Here is an 18,956-nt window from a genome sequence, read left to right as displayed (position 1 = left end):
GGCACTTACAGCGGTAAACTTGCAAGGTGCGTTTATTGACAAGACGAGGTGCACACAAAACATTCAGGCAGAACGCGTTTCGGCACAATTGCCTTTATCAACTGCCTGATAAAGGCAATTGTGCCGAAACGCATTCTGCTGTGTGTGCCGGAAATTGAGTGGATGGCCGCCATTTAATGGCAAATATTTGCAGTTATCTTAAAACAACGGCTGTTATATTGAAATAATGGCCGTTATTTACCGTTATATGGCGGCCATCCACTCAATTTCAACATTGTGTGAACAGAGCCTTTCTGTGTTTTTTTATCCACTCCTGGTTTTGGTTGCTATGAGGACCTGACATAAGGACCAGATACTGACTGAAATATATTGTGTGTGAACCCAGCCTTAACCTGAAGCGAGTCCTGAATGTGGAGGGAGTGTTGGATTTTGCCCCACTCAGAGCAGAGCAGACTATCTATACTGTAGCTGGTATTGAGAAAGTAGGTGATGTAAGAAAAGGCCATGGGTCGTAGAGCGGGAACAGAATTAGAAGAGATTTTTTTAACAGGGAATTTTTTGTTAGAATATGTTAGTGTTTATCAAGCCCTGATGGCATCAAATAGAAATGATAAAAAAAATATTTGGTGGACTCGGGTACTGAATAAACTCTCAAAAATGGAAAGTGTTAATCTGCCAAGGAAGCCAGAACGTGCAATATTAGGTAACACTAGCAACATAAAAGCCCCCAAAAATGTAATGGGTAAAATTATCAGATGGCAATTCTATGCAAGATTATTAATAACAAGAAAGTGGATACTGGGGACTCCTCTTGTTGATAAAAGTTGGGAAATGGAAAGGAGAAAATTCAAACAATGGCATAAGATTAAAAAAAAGGCTCCAGAAAAAAGGGTAGTACAGTGGTGCCTTGGATTACGAGCATAATTCGTTCCGGGGCGGCGCTTGTAATCCATAAATAAAACTAATGAAACAAACATTTATAAACAGCTGAATATGTGATTTTATAAGTTACTGTACAGTATAGCAATCAGTATGTGGTGTATAATGTATAGTAACTGTATAACCCTGATAGCACAGCTGCTGGATATGTGATATATAAGTTACTGTACAGTATAGCAGCATGTGGTGTATAATGTATAGTAACTGTATAACCCTGATAACACAGCAGCAGCTGGATATGTGATATATAAGTTACTGTACAGTATAGCAATCAGCATGTGGTGTATAATGTATAGTAACTGTATAACCCTGATAACACAGCAGCTGGATATGTGATATATAAGTTACTGTACAGTATAGCAGTATGTGGTGTATAATGTATAGTAACTGTATAACCCTGATAACACAGCAGCTGGATATGTGATATATAAGTTACTGTACAGTATAGCAGTATGTGGTGTTTAATGTATAGTAACTGTATAACCCTGATAACACAGCAGCTGGATATGTGATATATAAGTTACTGTACAGTATAGCAATCAGCATGTGGTGTATAATGTATAGTAACTGTATAACCCTGATAACACAGAAGCTGGATATGTGATATATAAGTTACTGTACAGTATAGCAGCATGTGGAGTATAATGTATAGTAACTGTATAACCCTGATAACACAGCAGCTGGATATGTGATATATAAGTTACTGTACAGTATAGCAGCATGTGGTGTATAATGTATAGTAACTGTATAACCCTGATAACACAGCAGCTGGATATGTGATATAATATGTTACTGTACAGTATAGCAATCAGCATGTGGTATATAATGTATAGTAACTGTATAACTCTGATAGCACAGCAGCTGAATATGTGATATAATATGTTACTGTACAGTATAGCAATCAGCATGTGGTATATAATGTATAGTAACTGTATAACCCTGATAACACAGCAGCTGGATATGTGATATATAAGTTACTGTACAGTATAACAATCAGCATGTGGAGTATAATGTATAGTAACTGCATAATCCTGATAACACAGCAGCAGTTTGTAGATACAGGATGGAAGTTCAGATCCCCATAATGCAGTAGTGTAGTACAACAGGTTAGAATAGAGAAGCAGGACTGCTGTCAGAGGTCTCTGTGGTCACATGACAGCAATGGGGAAGGGGGTGTGTTCAGCCTTGACCAATCAGGAATTGAGAACCACAAAGCTGTGCAGGAGGACAGTGACAGAAACCTTTCTATACAGCAGTATGAATGGCTGAGTGTAAGTGAAGGCACATAATCAGTCGATTCTAGGCGGTCGCGGATAACCACAATGACGTTCCCTGCACTATGTACGTGGAACACAAAACAAGACGCACAGACGAAACACAAGAAAGCAAAGTGAACAAGCCAGGTCAAACCACACGGAAAAAATGCTGTACAAAATCAGCAATACAAAAAAGAGTAGTCACAGGTCAGGCGGGAGGTCAGAAAGCGAATAGAGCAGTCAGGAGGGATCAGGACGGGGAACGCAGAAAAAGACTGGGGGGAGCTGGGACCAGGAGTTAACCTAATAGCTAGCAATCAGTAAATGACCGCTGGCTCTTTAAATACTAGACCAGGAGCCCGGACCAGAACATCATTGATCTGGACTCCTGAGTCTCCATTAGATGCAGCTGTAACACTGCAGAGCGAGTGGCAGCTGTGTCTGCCACTCACTCTGAGTGTCAAACACCACTCAGCTGAGCGGCCAAGTGAACGGAGCCCGCGGCGTCCTTGGTTACTAGGGACGCCGCCGGGTCTCCGTGACGTCACTCGGGAGGGTGTCGGGAGGCCGCGCCAAAAGCCTGGAGGCTGGGGACGGCGCTGCATCCTGGTCAGGTAAGTTCCTGACAGCAAGGGAGACTTCCTGGGTCAGAGTACAGGGCTGTAGACCCCGCTATACAGACCATGACCCTTGCACACTCCCCCTCCCAACAAGTACAGGGAGCTCTTACACCAAAGCAATGCTCTTAAACCAAGTCACAATTTTGAAAAACTGTGAGCTCTTCTTGCAAAACACTTTCAATCCAATTCACTCTTAAACAGAGGCACCATTGTATTAGAAAGATGATTGAACTCAACATGAAAAAATAAAGATGTGGCTGGCATTCAGATTCACCTAAATGCCTAGTAAAATCTATAATTATATAAAGGATTGACTTGGTATTATGTTAGTCTAAGAACAAGTTTAGGAGTTAAGGGAATGTTCTTTGTTCCCCAGGACAACCAATCACAGCTGACCTTTAAATACTCAGGAGTCGTGGTAAAATGAAGGCAGAATTGTGATTAGTTACTATGGGCAGCAACTAAATATGAGTAATAATAATAATAATAATAATAATAATAATAATAATAATTTTTATTTATATAGCGCCAACAGATTCCGCTGCACTTTACAATTCTAGGGGTACATACATTACAGAGATATACATATAATTATCAGCCATACATGAGGAGTGAGGTCCCTGCTCGCATGCATCAGCTTACATACTATCAGGAGGGGGTGCGAGACAGAATGGCAGAGGAGCAAGGTGCATCATTGTTCTTATGGTCCGGCCATCTTTATATATAAGGCAGTGCAGGTAAGGGTGGGTGAACCAGTCACCAACCAAAGTGCTTAAATGCTTGGCGTGTGTGTATGTATGAATGTATGTGTCTGTGTCTGCATGCATGTATGTGTGTGTGTGTGTGTGTGTGTGTTGGTGGTGGTAGTCGGGGGGGGGGGGGTTGAGGGTAGCAGTCAAATTAGGGAACCTGGTAAGCCTGCTTGAACAGATGAGTTTTAAGGGCACGTTTGAAGCTTTGTGTATTGGAGGTGAGTCTGACAGTCTTAGGTAATGTATTCCATAGAACTGGTGCAGCTCGGGTGAAGTCCTGGAGACGGAAGTGAGAGGTGCGGATCAAGGTGGTTGTTAGTCGTAAGTCATTAGAAGAGCGTAGGGCACAGGTAGGGTGGTAGACAGAGATGAGGTAGGAGATATAGGGAGGTGCAGCACTGTGGAGAGCCTTGTGGGTGAGCAGGAGGACTTTATATTGTATCCTGTGTTTAATAGGGAGCCAGTGTAGTGACTGGCACAGGGGGGAGGCATCAGTATAACGGCTGGACATGGGGATGAGCCTGGCCGCTGTATTGAGAATGGACTGGAGAGAGGAGAGTTTGGAGGAAGGAAGGCCGATAAGTAGGGAATTGCAGTAGTCTAGATGGGAATGAATGAGAGCGACAATAAGAGTTTTAGCTGAATCGACAGTAAGGAATGATCAAAAATACACAGATAAGACCTTGTGCAGCAGTGTTGTCCCGGTTTATTGGACATTCTGTCTATTCATGAGTTTTAAGTATGGGTGTTAGTATGAAGCTTTCCCTATTTTATGGCTATGAAGCCTCCCATCTGTTATGCAGAGTTTCCATCTCACTTGTAATGCTAGGGTAGAAGGTCAGCCTCACAATCAGAGATCACAAAGGTTTTGGATGGAGAATGAGGTCAAGCACTAACATTAGGGAAGAAGGTTGTGCACATAGAAAGAAATCCAGATCATCCCAAAGGTGTTGGACAGGGTTGTGGTCAGGACTCTCAGGTTCTTTCACACCACAGTCCTTAAGTTATGATGATATAGAGTGGGCTTTGTGTACAGGGACCCAGTCATGCAGGAACAGAAAGGAACATTACATAGTTAATACGGTTGAAAAAAGACACATGTGCAACAAGTTCAACCAAGGAGGGGATGGATACAGGGAAGGGGGAGGGGTGATAGGTTCTATACATATGCATTTATATTATTTTGCTCTAAGAACTTGTCTAGGCCGGTTTTGAAGCCCTCTACTGTTGTTGCTGTGACCAGATCCTGTGGTAGACTGTTCCACAGATTCACAGTTCTCATTGTAAAGAAGGCTTGTCGCCTCCGGAGATTGAACCTTTTTTTCTCCAGGCGGAGGCAGCGCCCCCTTGTCTCTCCAGGCGGAAGCAGTGCCCTCTTGTCCTTTGAGGGGGTTTTATCTGGAACATCTTTTCCCCATATTTCTTGTAGGGGCCATTTATATATTTAAATAACTTAATCATATCTCCCCTTAAACGTCTCTTCTCCAGACTAAACAAATGTAATTCTTTTAATCTCTCCTCATAACTAAGATGCTCCATTCCCCTTATTAGTTTAGTTGCCCGTCTTTGTACCCTCTCCAGCTCTAGAACATCCTTTTTATGAATCGCAAAATCCAGGTACACGATATCCACAGCCGCGCCGCCATCCAGGCTTCTACTTACCTCTTCATAGAAACATATTAGGTTGGTTTGACAGCTTCTGTCCTTAGTAAAACCATGCTGGTTATCACTTATAATACTATTATCCACTACATATTCCTGGATGTAGTCCCTTATAAGCCCCTCAAATAGTTTCCCCACAATGGACGTTAAGCTTACGGGTCTATAGTTACCTGGGGAAGTTCGAGAGCCCTTTTTGAAGATCGGCACTACATTTGCCTTACGTCAGTCCCTCGGCACAATACCAGTAAGCAAAGAATCACGGAATATTTCATACAAGGGTAGAGAAATTACAGAACTGAGTTCCCTTAGAACTATGGGGTGTAATCCATCAGGCCTTGGAGCTTTGGTTACATTGAGTTTATTTAATTTATCTTGGACCATATCTATAGTAAACCAGTTCAGTACATTACATGTGTTAGCAGCACTGGCCCCACCCACCTCAGTACTGGCCCCACCCACAGCAGCTCCATCCTCTTCTTTTGTATATACAGAACTGAAGAAGCCATTAAGTAACTCAGCTTTCTCCTGATCCCCAGTTATTAATTCCCCTTCACCATTATTTAGGGGTCCTACATGCTCTGACCTTGTTTTTTTTTTTTTGCATTAATATATTTGAAGAATTTTTTGGGGTTTCTTTTGCTTTCTATAGCTACCTGCCTTTCATTGTGAATTTTTGCTGCTTTTATTAAATTTTTACAGGTTTTGTTGACTTCTTTGTAATGTTTAAATGCTACAGCTGACCCCTCTGATTTGTATTTTTTGAATGCCCCTTTTTTCTCATTTATAGCCCTTCTAACCTCGGTTGTAAGCCATGTGGGATTGGATTTTAACCATTTATATTTGTTACCCATAGGAATATATTTGGCAGTACAGTTTTTTAATGTGGATTTGAAGATTTCCCATGTATTATCAGTATCAGTATGCGACAGCAGCCGCTCCCAGTCTATGCCCTGAAGTTCTGCCATTAACCCAGGAAAATTGGCCCTTTTAAAATTAAGAGTTTTTGCCCTCCCAACATGTTTTTCTTTTCTACACTTTAAGCTAAAAGTCCCTATATTGTGGTCACTATTACCCAGGTGTTCATGGACAGTGACATCCCCAACCAGCTCAGCGTTGTTAGAAATAACCAGATCCAACAAGGCATCACTTCTAGTTGGCTCCTCCACAAACTGGCCCAGAAAATTATCCTGCAGGAGGGTAAGAAATTCCTTCCCCTTTGTGGTTTTAGCTGAACCGTGACCCCAATCTATATCTGGGTAGTTGAGGTCCCCCATTACCACTACTGTTCCCTCCCGGGCAGCCCGCTGTATTTGTCTATTTAGCTGACCATCTATCCCCTCAGTAATGTTGGGGGGTCTATAGATTACACCAAGAATAATTTTTTCACTCTTTCCCCCCTTCTGTAGTTCTACCCACAATGCTTCCACATCATCACAGTCATCGCCCACTATTGCATCTTTTACACTTACTTTAATATCATTTCTGACATACAGACATACTCCTCCTCCCCTTCTGCCCACCTGGTCCCTTCTGAACAACGCAAATCCCTGAATATTGACAGCCCAGTCCAAACTATTGCCACAACTTTCTGTGACAAGAAAATATTGTGTTGTACAGCTACCCTATATGGTAAAGTGTAGGTCAAAAGTAAGCTACACGATAGAGGGTCAACTTAAATGAGGCCGTCATATAGCCATGTACCTTCAGATCAAAAGTCTTATTATTTTCACTCATTTTCAATAATAACATTGACCATTTTCCGCATGGCTCTCTTGATCTCGTGGTTCCTCAGGCTGTAGATGATGGGATTCATCGATGGGGTCACTACTAGATACAAGAGGGAAATGTATTTGTTGATATATGATGTGTTCTCACCAGATGGAGCCATGTAGACTGTGATCAGGGTTCCATAATAAGCGCACACTGTGATCAGGTGGGAGCTACATGTGGAGAAGGCTTTTCTTCTACCAAAATTTGAAGAGATTTTGAGGATCGTACAGAAGATACAAAAATAGGTCATAATGATAAAAATAAAGGGGAAAAATATCAAAGAAATAGAAGAAATAAAATCATGCATCACCAAAATGGAAGCATCTGAAGTGGCCAATTCCACTATGGGAGCCAAGTCGCAGAAGAAGTGGTCAATGGAATTCAAACCACAGAAGGTAAACTGGATAAGAATAAGGATCTCACTTGATGTGTTCACACTGGCTAAAAGCCATGATCCTATAACAAGCTGCAGGCAAAGTTCTGGACTCATCAATGAAGAATAACGTAATGGATGGCAAATGGCCAAAAAGCGATCATAGGACATGACGGCAATGAGGAGACACTGAAAAAATGCAAATATACCATATAAATGCATCTGTGTCACACAGCCCCAAAATGGCAAAATTCCCTCATCGAAAAATACTGAATCCAACATTACAGGGATTATGTCAGTGGTTAGTAGGACGTCAGCTATGGATAGGTGCTTAAGAAAGAAATACATTGGGGTTTTGAGGTGATCAATAATGGTCACTAAGAGGATAATAAGAAGGTTCCCGACCAGTATAAAGAGGTAAGTCAGGAGGAGCACAATGAAGAGAAGAGATCTGTATTTCAGGAGACTTTGGAACCCTATAATATGTATCTGAGTGACCTGTGTCTGGTTCTCCTCACACATCATTTATCAATAAATATGCAAGGATTTCTTTCCTCCTAATATTGAGAAAATGAAAGCATAAATGTGTAAATAAACCTGAAAATATATCACAGTACAAACATTATTAGGCTGGGTTCACACACAGTTTATTTCAGTCAGTATTGTGGTCCTCATATTGCAACCAAAACCAGGAGTGGATTAAAAACACAGAAAGGATCTGTTCACACAATGTTGAAATTGAGTGGATGGCCGCCATTTAATGGCAAATATTTTCTGTTATTTTAAAACAATGGCTTTTATATTGAAATAATGTCGTTATTTACCGTAATATGGCGGCCATCCACTCAATTTCAACATTGTGTGGACAGAGCCGTTCTGCGTTTTCAATCCACTCCTGGTTTTGGTTGCCATATGAGGACCACAATACTGACTGAAATATACTGTGTGTGAACCCAGCGTTAGGTAATACATTCTACTTACCAGTGGTTCCCCCCCCTAGATGAGCTCACACCAGGAGAAGGATTTTCATCCGTAATATGATATATAAGCACTTTTGATCTTCTGTTGCAAACAGTAAAATCTCAAAGATGTCGGTGTCTTTTATTGTATCAGATAAACATGGAAGATTCCCGCAGGATACAGACATGATAACGCTAACTAGACTCAGGTGAGTGCAGCAAGCAGATTAGACTGGTTATTAAATTGAATTGATAGTTTGGGAGAAGATAGAAAAAGGCCAATCTACTAAACTATAAGTGAATATTATTATTAGACTGAACAGGAAATGATGCTTCTGGATGTAAATGAACATATTTTTTTGCTTCTATTGAAAGTAAAATGTTTTCACGTCTTGCAATAAAGGAGCTGAAGGGATGTACACCCTGGCCAATATATTAAAGGAATATTCCAAGAAAAATTAACTTGTCCTCTATGCACAGGATTGGGGACAAGTAAGAGATAACGGGGGTCCGATCTCCGTATCTTCCAGCAGATCCTTTGTTTTGAATACAGCCGCGGGTGAGTCATGTGACCTGCGGATTTATGCATTCCTATGAAGCCACTGGAGATAGCTGAGTACATCGTACAACGTCCATAAAGCTAAGGAAACGTGCTGGTACATCAGCCAGCACGCATCCTAAACATCCCCCTGTACCCCCCGTGATCCCCTCTATTAGTCAGTATTCGTACTTTGATTAAGTCCCGCGCTGTATGTAAATCTCCGCCATGTAGTCACGGTGGGCGGATTTAGTTATTGTCCTGGGCGGCAGGACGCGCTGTAATCACGCCCACAGGGCGTGCTGACGTCTTCAGAACGCCGCGCATGCGCAGTACGTCGGTCTCATCTCCCTCCGTACTGTGCATGCGCAGCGTCCTGGAGACGTCAGCACGCTGCTGACGTGGAACGCAGGCCCCGGCTAACGTAAATGGAACACACGACTTTCAATCACGCCCACAGGGGGGCACCTCCTGCCGCCGAGGACAATGACTAAATCCGCCCACCGTGACTACTTGGTGGAGATTTACATACAGCGCGGGACTTAATCAAAGTACGAATAAAGACTAATAGAGGGGATCACAGGGGGTACAGGGGGATGTTTAGGAAGCGTGCTGGCTGATGTACCAGCACGTTTCCTTAGCTTTGTGGACGTTTTTTTGTGTGATTGGTTCCCTTTAACTACAAATCTCAGCATCCCTCACTGTTTATCTCTTTCTTGTATAGTCGCTGCCCGGCATTGGCCCTGGGAGTACAGCCCTTGGACCATCAGTCTTTATGCAGCAGTGACCGCAGTGGGGAGCCTGCTTTGCAATTACATGTTAGAGCAATCCAGGCCTGTGTCTGAGACTGAAAGCTAACCCCCCCACACACACACACACACACACAAACACATATATGCATACAGTACTTAATCTCTGCTTAAAAGGTTGCCACATACTTAGGGCCATTTCCAGGTCATTTTGGCAACAGGATGAGTCTTGATAAAAGCTCTCAGCCCCCACCCCTGGATCTCACTTAGTTAAAGAGGATGTACCACCTGGTAAATCCTCTTTAATCTGAACCCACCTACCGTTTCTCGGACCAGGGCACCGTTCCCGTGCATGGCGCAGTTCTATGCTCGGGAACCGGCCAATGCTCAAGCACTGGAGGCCGGCCCACCCGCCCCCAGTGGGAGGGAATTCCCTCCCCTGTATGACGCGGCTCCTTTAGAATGAACAGAGCCGCGTCATACAGGGGAGGGAATTCCCTCCCACTGGAGGCGGGCGGCCGGCCTCCAGTGCTTGAGCACCGGCCGATTCCCATGCATAGAACGGCGCCGTGCACGGGAACGGGGCCTCGGTCCGAAAAACGGACCGCGTGGTACATCCTCTTTAAGCCTTGGGGAAGGGGGTCTTTATCAAGATTGTGGTTACTAGGAAGAAGCAATATGTGTATTACAGCATAGAGCGGTGCAGCTCTCCTACCAAATAATGTTCTACTGAATACAAAAATATTCAGTGAGGCATCACTTCTCCCTTTCTTCTCCATCTGGCCTTAACCATCATGATGATTTCTTGCAGCTACAATTCATCTATTCAAAACCTGCCAGACAAACTTCATAGGCTCCACATATAGCCTCTCACTTTTCAGCCAAATTATTTACCAACCTGTAATCTGTCTTCCTCCTCTATCATTTCATGGAAACTGCCCTAACCAAAAGACCAACTCCTAGATGTTCCCATCACTACTCCCTACTATCATACTTAACATGAATATGGTCTGGAAAATAATCTGGAATAGGGCTGCCAAGACGTCTATATGTGTGACATACAAGGAGAACCAATATAAAATAATGTTCTTCTTCTGGTACTATACTCCTGAGGCCCTGCATGCCATGAACCCGACAATCCCTAACATATGTTGGAGGTGTCAGCAAACCCCAGGATCCCTTCAGCATATTTACTGGAAATGCCCGTCTATCACCCCCTACTGCTAATGGTTAAAGGTTTACTTAAAGAGGTCTCTGGTTTGGATATCCCGTTGGACCCAGTCCTTTACCTATTTAATGTAGCCTCGCTTAAGGTAGGACGTACTACCCTAAAACTTCTGCTCCATGTCCTCACGGCTGCCAGGTGCTTAATCGCAAAGTATTGGAAGCGCACTGCTCCTCCGACAAAGGAGGACCTCTGCGCCTGTATTCTAGACGTGAGACACATGGAGCAACTGACGGCAATGCTCGACAATAAAGTGGACCACTTCAAAAAGGTCTGGCACTTATGGGACGCATACTGTGAAGAGAGAAACGTTAACCACCCCCCACCGCCCCAGAGCCATCAGCCTTAAAAACCAATACACTGCTCCTCCCTTTCCTGACCCCCTTTGTTTTACCTTCCATGTCTGTCTTGTCTGATCCTAGTTTGTCCCCCCTCACCCCGTTTACTATTGTTTATACTGACACATAGGACAATGCCTATGTTTACTGCAACCAAGTTAAATATGGTTTTCTGAATCCAGTTACCCATGCTATGTACCATATTTTGATATTCCTTTAATTGCGGCTGCGCTCCGCTATTCTTCTTGGACTTGCCTGTCTTTTTGAGTTATGTTTTATATTAAAAAAAACTTTAATAAAAATACAATAAAAAAAAAATACATGAATATGCAAAAATAAATAAATAAAAAGAGCTCGTTGAGCCTTGTTTAAGAGTCTCGAAAAACACAGGACTAGCCCGATATCCCTCCAGGATGCTATTATGCCACAGCCCACTTGCCCCAATCAACCCTGAGAAACCATTCCTCCCCTAACCACCATATTCATAATTATATTCATATTTCCATTTTCCACTTTACTAAATGCATTGGTCCCCATTTTGATTAACTCCTTCTCTATTACACTGAAATTTCAACTGAACCTGATAGATACACTGGACATCTACTTCAGACTGCCATAAACCCACCTATGGCTTTCACATATTCTTATTGGGGAAGTGTCATCACTCTGGCTTCCCCATTACATCATGAAAAAAACAGACTTCTTTGTTTATTATTTCTCTTGGGTACCCCACAGTCAGCGGGCTAAAGATCTTCAGAGTTCCACTAACACCAGGTTAGAGTTTAGTCATAGCTTTCATCCCCTCTACTGCCTTTAAAATATCCAAAACCTCTCCTTTTGATCCTCTGCCTTTGACCCACAGGCTTGCCCCTTCCACAAATATCATCTTACCTCTCCAACCCCACATTAAATGTCTCCAACTCGCACACAACCTCCTCACCCCCTTACTGTTAGCATTCTCCATGGCTCCATTCTTGGGCCTTTAATCTTCTTCATCTATACGTTTGGCCATGGGAGATCAAAAAGCCCCATGGCTTCATGAACCACTTTTATACCAAAGTAGCCAATGACATGCTAACCGCCAAAGCCTTACGCCAATACTCTGTGCTACGTCTCCTTGACCTATCTTTTGCCTTCAACACAGCTGACCATTCCCTCCTCTTACAAATTCTTTCATCCCTTGGTGTCACTTGCTCAGCTCTCTCTTGGATCTTCTCTTACCACTTTTAGTGTCTCCCACTCCCACACCACCTTCTCTCCTCGTCCCATCATTGATGGTGTTCCCCAAGGCTCTGTACTTGGGCCTTTTCTCTTCTCCATCTGTACCTCTGGCCTGGGACATATCATAGAATCCCACGGCTTTAGGTACCAACTGTACGCTGATGGCACTCAGATCTACCTCTCTGGTCACCTCTTTGCTATCTCGGATTCTAGAGTGTCTATCGGCCATATCTTCTCCTCTCGCTTTCTAAAGCTCAACATGGACTAAACAGAACTAATCATCTTTACCCCACCCCGCTCAACCCTGCCGTCTAATCTGTCAATCACTATCAATGGCTGCACTCTGTCCCCTGTCCCCGAAGTTCGCTGACTCTAGGTCACCTTTGATTCTGCCCTTTCTTTCAAGCCCCATATTCAGGCCCTGACCACCTCCTGCCGCCTTAGCCTCAAAAAAAATTCCAGAATCCCCTCTTTTCTCACCCCTGACTCCACAAAACTGCTGGTAAATGCTCTCATTATCTCCCGATTGGACTACTGGCCTTCCATCTAACACCCTTGCTCCTCTAAGTCTATCCTTAACTCTGCTGCCCGACTAATCCACCTTTCCCCTCACTTTGCCTCTGCCTCCCCGCTTTGCCATTCCCTCCATTGGCTCCCCATTGCCCAACGTATTCACTTAAAATTGCTAACCATGATGTATAAGGCCATCCACAACCTGTCCCCTCCATACATCTCTGACCTGATATCCCCATGCATTCTTCTGCGCTCCCCCCTGGTTCGTACCTCGCACAACGGCCTCCAAGACTTTGCCCGAGCCTCCCCCATGCACTGGAACTCACTACCCCGATACATCCAGCTCTCATGCACCATCAATTCCTTCAAAAGTAACTAGGCTACAACCTACAATAATTCTACATTACACTTGACTGGCTGCACTTTACCTCCTGTTTCTCTCTCATTACCTTATAGATTGTAAGCCCTCGCGGGTAGGGTCCTCTCCCCCCATGTACCAGTGTGCCATTTGCCTTCATGTAATGTGTTTTGATCTTGTATCATTCCTGTTTGTTACCCCTATTGCTTGTTTTGCGCACTGGAATTAAACTAGCTTTAGAAATAATAATAATAATAATAATAATAATAATAATAATAATAATAATAATAATAATAATAATTCTGGATGTAATGGGTGCATTTAGAAAGATAAGACCGTCCTTAGTCAAATGTGGCAGCTAAAACGAACTGAGAAACATGTTACCAGCTGCTAAGTCTAGAGGCCCTTGGGAATAAAGTGTTTTATAAAAGCACCTTAGGACCCCGGATACTTTTTTAGGGTCTTTCTGCAGCACCCCTGAGAAATATTTAAGTGCTTTGATGTCATTTAGTTTCCGCCTCCCCCTGGCCAAATTTGACAACATATTACCTGACTTATTGCAGAGTTTTGTTTTGCTGCTTTCCAGGCATCTTTGGTTAGTTGGGAGAGCTGCAGTAATGTAAGATAGGGTTTACCCCCTTATGGCTTTAGAAGTCTCCAGATATAAAATACATTCAGCTTTGTGTGCTGCATTTTCAGAAGCAAATTCTAGCCACATTTGCAAGAGCTGTTGAAAGTCGGTGTCTGCGGCTAAGTATGTAAAGAAACTGTCATACTCTATCTGACCAGATAAGGGAAGTTCTTTCTTATAGAAATGCTCACTGAAGAGAGATCCGATATCACCATCTTGTGAATGGGTGTATCTATTACTTTGTGAATATGCAAAAGAAGAGCCCGTGGAGCCTCATCAAAGAGTCTCAAAACACAGGACTAGCCAGATATCCCTCCGGGAAGCTCCACGGGCTCTTCTTTTGCATATTCATGTTTCCCAGGGGGCAATGCACCTAGGACTTCGCAGCATTGAGCGCTTTCACTAGCAGCCGGCAGTGTTGTTGTTTGGCTGGTCTCCCTGAGATCTGTTTCTCTTATTACTTTGTGAAGAACAGTAGATGAGTGAAAAAATAATCAAGTCTGGACCAAGCGTCTTGCGAGTGTGAAAAGTGAGTAAACTCTCCTTCAGAAGGATATGCACGGCGCCAGGTATCAACCAGATGAGTAGATTCAAGTAAGGGTTGCAAAAAAGTGTCAGATGCCTGGTTAGTGGTACTGATGACTCTCGATCGTTGTTGATCCTCATCCGAATGTACTACTGAAGTAAAGGACAACTCCGACGACATTTTTTTTATAGCTTATTTAACACACATTACAAAGTTATATAACTTTGTAATGTGGTTAAATACCCGGTCTGGCCCCCTTCCCCCACTTTCGAACCCCCGGGTGGCATCTGGTGCCGGGGGGCGGTCCGGGTCTTCTTCCTCCTCGGCCTCTTCATGGAGAGTGAATGGGATGGAAAAGGCTGCTGGTGCACATGCGCACCAGCAGCCTTTTCATTGGCTGGAGCGCATCACATGGCTTCCAGCTTGCTCGGCCCTGATTGGCTGAGGTTGCTGGAAGCCATGTGATGCGCTCCAGCCAATGAAACGGCTGCCGGTGCACAAGCGCACTGGCAGCCTTTTCCATCCCCAGGACCCGGAAGTCAGAGACATCGCTGGACGGCGGACGGCGGTGACGGTGAGGCGGACGGCGGGCGAATGGAGTGGCGATAGTCACCGGAGGGATGGTGAGTATGGTGTCTGTGTGTGTCTGTGTTTTTTTTTTTTTTTTTTGGGGGGGGGGTCCCGCCGGAGTTGTCCTTTAAAGTCTCTTTCCAATAGCCTATATGTCTCCCCATCCTGTAGAAGAATAGATTCCAACTGTGTAAAGAATGGGGGTCTATTAGAACTTGGGGCATATATATTAAATAAAGGGAACCTCCCCACCGTTCTATCTAGTAGGAGACTATGAAACCTCCCATCTGTATCCTAAAAGAATAGTGGAGATTCCGATGCAGGAGAGTGAGATTAACCCCTTTCTTGTCTAGAGCTGAGGAAATAAAAAGCCTACCAATAGTTTTTTCATTCAGAAAATATCAGCACCAGTTAAATGTGTTTCCTGAAGCATGATTATATCAGCTTTTAAACATTGCAAGTTACTCAACAGTTGGATCCTTTTTGAGGGGGATCGTAGCCCTTTGATGTCCTAAGTAATAATCTTCATACTATACTAGCATTGATAAAGGCCATAAAGATAGAGAAAAGAGATCATCTGGGCACTGCGAGAACAAAGACAATCATGGCCTTGCATATCCACTATAAGGTGATAAGAACATGGCATTAACTTGAATCCTGTGGTGAGGTAAAATAAGCCATTCCAGGGCGTCTGTATATTGGTAACTAGAAAACGGCTATTATGAGCCCAACAGAAATGAGAAACAGAGATGAAGGAAATAGAACAAAATTTTCCCATCTAAGGGAGTAAGTACTAACAGTCATCCTATGGACTCCAAGATTATCAACAATAAGTGACACGAAATACATAAAAGAATTGCTGATCTCAGTCCATTGTGTCTTGAGGCGATGTAGGGCTGTTTATTTTGTGACGTTTAATTGTCGGTGGTTCCGAGATGCCAACAAAGTGAGACACATCATCCAGTTTGTGGAGTACTTCAGAGGTGCCATCTGCCCTGAAGATCCTCAGCGTGGCAGGAAACTGTAGAGTAAATGGAACCTGGCTTTAACTAGTTTAGTGCAAATAGGCTGGAATGCCTTCCTCATTTTCATGACATCGGCCAACAAGTCATTAAGGAGCAAGACTTTGTGACCTCTGATAGTGGTGTCTGCCTGTTTTTTTCTTGTAAACCTGCAGTATGGCATGCTTATCAGCAAAGTTTAAGTATTTCACTTTAACTTGCCTGGGTTTGGGCGCCAGGTTTTAGTTTCCAGCAGTACATGGTGGGCCTATGGGGTGCACCCTAACTACAATGCATGGTTCAGACATCCCTAATGCGTGTGGTAGTTCTTCAGTACAGATGTTCTGTAGGCATGAGGTTGCAATGGATCGCAGCAGGCCTATATTTCTTAAATTTCTTCTCCTGGCCTTGTCCTCTGCCTTACCTTGCAAGGTCCTAATTATGCGAGTGGACTGTTGTAGTTCAGCTGTAGCAGATCTAAGCTCGGATTCCACAGTGTTGAACTGTTCTTCATAGTTTATCATAAAGGTTTTGTATGGGGCATGAGTTCAAGCACTAACATTAGGGAAGAAGGTTGGGCACATGATGAGAGTTCCAGTTCATTCCAAAGGTGTTGGATAGGGTTGGGGGTCAGGGCTCTCACTGTCCTCTACACTATAATTTTTAAACATGTCTTAATGGAACCGATAGTGTGCACAGGGACTCTGGAAGGGACATTGCCTAAACTATTACCATATCTTTTTGTGACAAGAAAAAAGTGTGTTGTATAAATACCTTACTATGTAAAGTGTAAGTCAGTATTAAGCTACAATGAACGGGAAGGGTGTCATACTTCAATGATGCCTTCATGTACAGTAGCGATGTACCTTCAGATCAAATGTCTTATTATTTTCATTCATTTTGAATAATAACATTGACCATTTTCTGCATGGCTCTCTTGATCTCGTGGTTCCTCAGGCTGTAGATGATGGGATTCATTGATGGGGTCACTACTAGATACAAGAGGGAAATGTATTTGTTGATATATGATGTGTTCTCACCAGATGGAGCCATGTAGACTGTGATCAGGGTTCCATAATAAGCACACACTGTGACCAGGTGGGAGCTACATGTGGAGAAGGCTTTTCTTCTACCAAAATTTGAAGAGATTTTAAGGATTGTAAAGAAAATACAAAAGTAGGTCATAATTATAAAAACAAAGGGGAAAAATAACAAAAAAATTGAAGAAATAAAATCATGCATCACCAAAATGGAAGCGTCTGAAGTGGCCAATTCCACCATGGGAGCCAAGTCGCAGAAGAAGTGGTCAATGGAATTCAAACCACAGAATTTAAACTGGATAAGAATAAGGATCTCACTTGATGTGTTCACACTGGCTAAAAGCCATGATCCTATAACAAACTGCAGGCAAAGTTCTGGACTTATCAATGAAGAATAACGTAATGGATAGCATATGGCCAAATAGCGATCATAGGACATGACGGCAATGAGAGAACATTGAAAATATACAAATATACCATATAAATATAACTGTATCACACAGCCCCAAAAGGGTAAAATGCCCTCATCATGAAATACTGAATCCAACATTACAGGGATGATGTCAGTGGTTAGTAGGACGTCAGCTATGGATAGGTGCTTAAGAAAGAAATACATTGGGGTTTTGAGATGATCCATATTGGTCACTAAAAGGATAATCAGAAGGTTCCCGACCAGTATAAAAAGGTAAATCAGGAGAAGCACAATGAATAGAGGAGATCTGTTATTATGGAGACTTTGGAACCCTATAATATGTATGTGAGTGACCTGTGTCTGATTCTCCTCACACATTATTTATCTATTTATTTATATCCAATATTTTTTCCCCCGATAAGCTGAGAAAATTAAGGTATAAATATGTAAATAGACATGAAAATATATCACATAAGAAACATTATTAGGCAGTATATTCTACTTACCAGTGTTTCCCCCCTTAGATAAGCTCACATCAGGAGGGGGATTTATATCCATAATATGATGTGTAAGTACTTTTTGCTCTTCTGTTGCAAGTAGTAAAATCTCACAGATGTCGGTGTCTCTTATAGTGTCAGATAAACATGGAGGATTCCCGCAGGATCCGGACATGATGACGCTAACTAGACTAAGGTGAGTGCAGTAAGCAGATTAGACTGGTTGTTAAAATGAATTGAATTGGGAGAAGATAGAAATAGCCCAATCTACTAAAGTATAAGTAATTATTATTATTAGACTGAACAATAAATGATGCTTCTGGATATCAATAACCATAATCTTGACTTGGTTTGTGTTCCAGACTATTTGGTAGATGTTTCTAAAGTAAAATGTTTTCATTTTACTAGTCTGACTGGCAGTTCTTCCTGCCAGTCAGGATTTTTTTTCCCCCAGGTCTTCTGGGGGGGATCAGGGGTCCGGTCCAATTGGCTTCTGGGCCAGACCTCTGGTCTCCTATATAGTGTATGATGGGCTGTTTCTTATTTACGGTTACTGAGCTAGTCTCTTGCCTACTAACAGTATCTATTGCTATTATCTTGCTCCTGAGCTCCAGTGGAGGGGTCATGGACACTAAAATAGACTTATAACTTCCGATGCTGTATGGTCGCTATGCTGCAGTTCTGCTCTCATTGGTGCAAAATCACAGCAAGACTGCTGCACTTTTACTACCATATTGTACAATTCACAGCAGAATCAGTCAGGGAGACCAGTCGGCATACAGGGAGGCATAGGGTGACCAATCTATAAATGGAAAAGGAGGGTGACCAGTCTGGGGATGAGAGAAGGGACACAAACACACACACACAAAAAAATTATGAGCTGGCATATGGTGGAAGCTGTTCGGGTGTGTGTGTGGGGGGGGGGATATTTTGGCCTATAAATTTTTTTTGGTCCAGTGTCCATATTAAGGGTACAAACCCACTTGCCGGATCTGCAGCGAGTCTC

General features: G+C 43.0%; 2 protein-coding genes across 2 annotated transcripts; both read right to left on the bottom strand.

The window, feature by feature from the left end:
* Positions 1-6,955: 6,955 nt before the first annotated feature.
* On the bottom strand, positions 6,956-7,894 carry LOC138785490 (olfactory receptor 5G9-like). Its single transcript, XM_069961495.1, has one exon. It carries the CDS (start codon positions 7,892-7,894, stop codon positions 6,956-6,958), a length of 939 nt encoding a protein of 312 aa, XP_069817596.1.
* An 8,998-nt stretch (positions 7,895-16,892) lies between these two features.
* Positions 16,893-17,831, bottom strand: LOC138785482 (olfactory receptor 5G9-like). The gene has a single exon (XM_069961486.1). It carries the CDS (start codon positions 17,829-17,831, stop codon positions 16,893-16,895), a length of 939 nt encoding a protein of 312 aa, XP_069817587.1.
* Positions 17,832-18,956: the final 1,125 nt, after the last annotated feature.

This window comes from Dendropsophus ebraccatus, chromosome 1, assembly GCF_027789765.1.
Source record: "Dendropsophus ebraccatus isolate aDenEbr1 chromosome 1, aDenEbr1.pat, whole genome shotgun sequence".
Classification (NCBI taxonomy): domain Eukaryota; kingdom Metazoa; phylum Chordata; class Amphibia; order Anura; family Hylidae; genus Dendropsophus; species Dendropsophus ebraccatus.
This window is presented reverse-complemented; position numbering and strand designations above follow the sequence as displayed.

Bases quoted from the DNA above. Each gene is read 5' to 3' on its own strand.
- LOC138785490 (XM_069961495.1), bottom strand. From the start codon at position 7,894: ATGTGTGAGGAGAACCAGACACAGGTCACTCAGATACATATTATAGGG.
- LOC138785482 (XM_069961486.1), bottom strand. From the start codon at position 17,831: ATGTGTGAGGAGAATCAGACACAGGTCACTCACATACATATTATAGGG.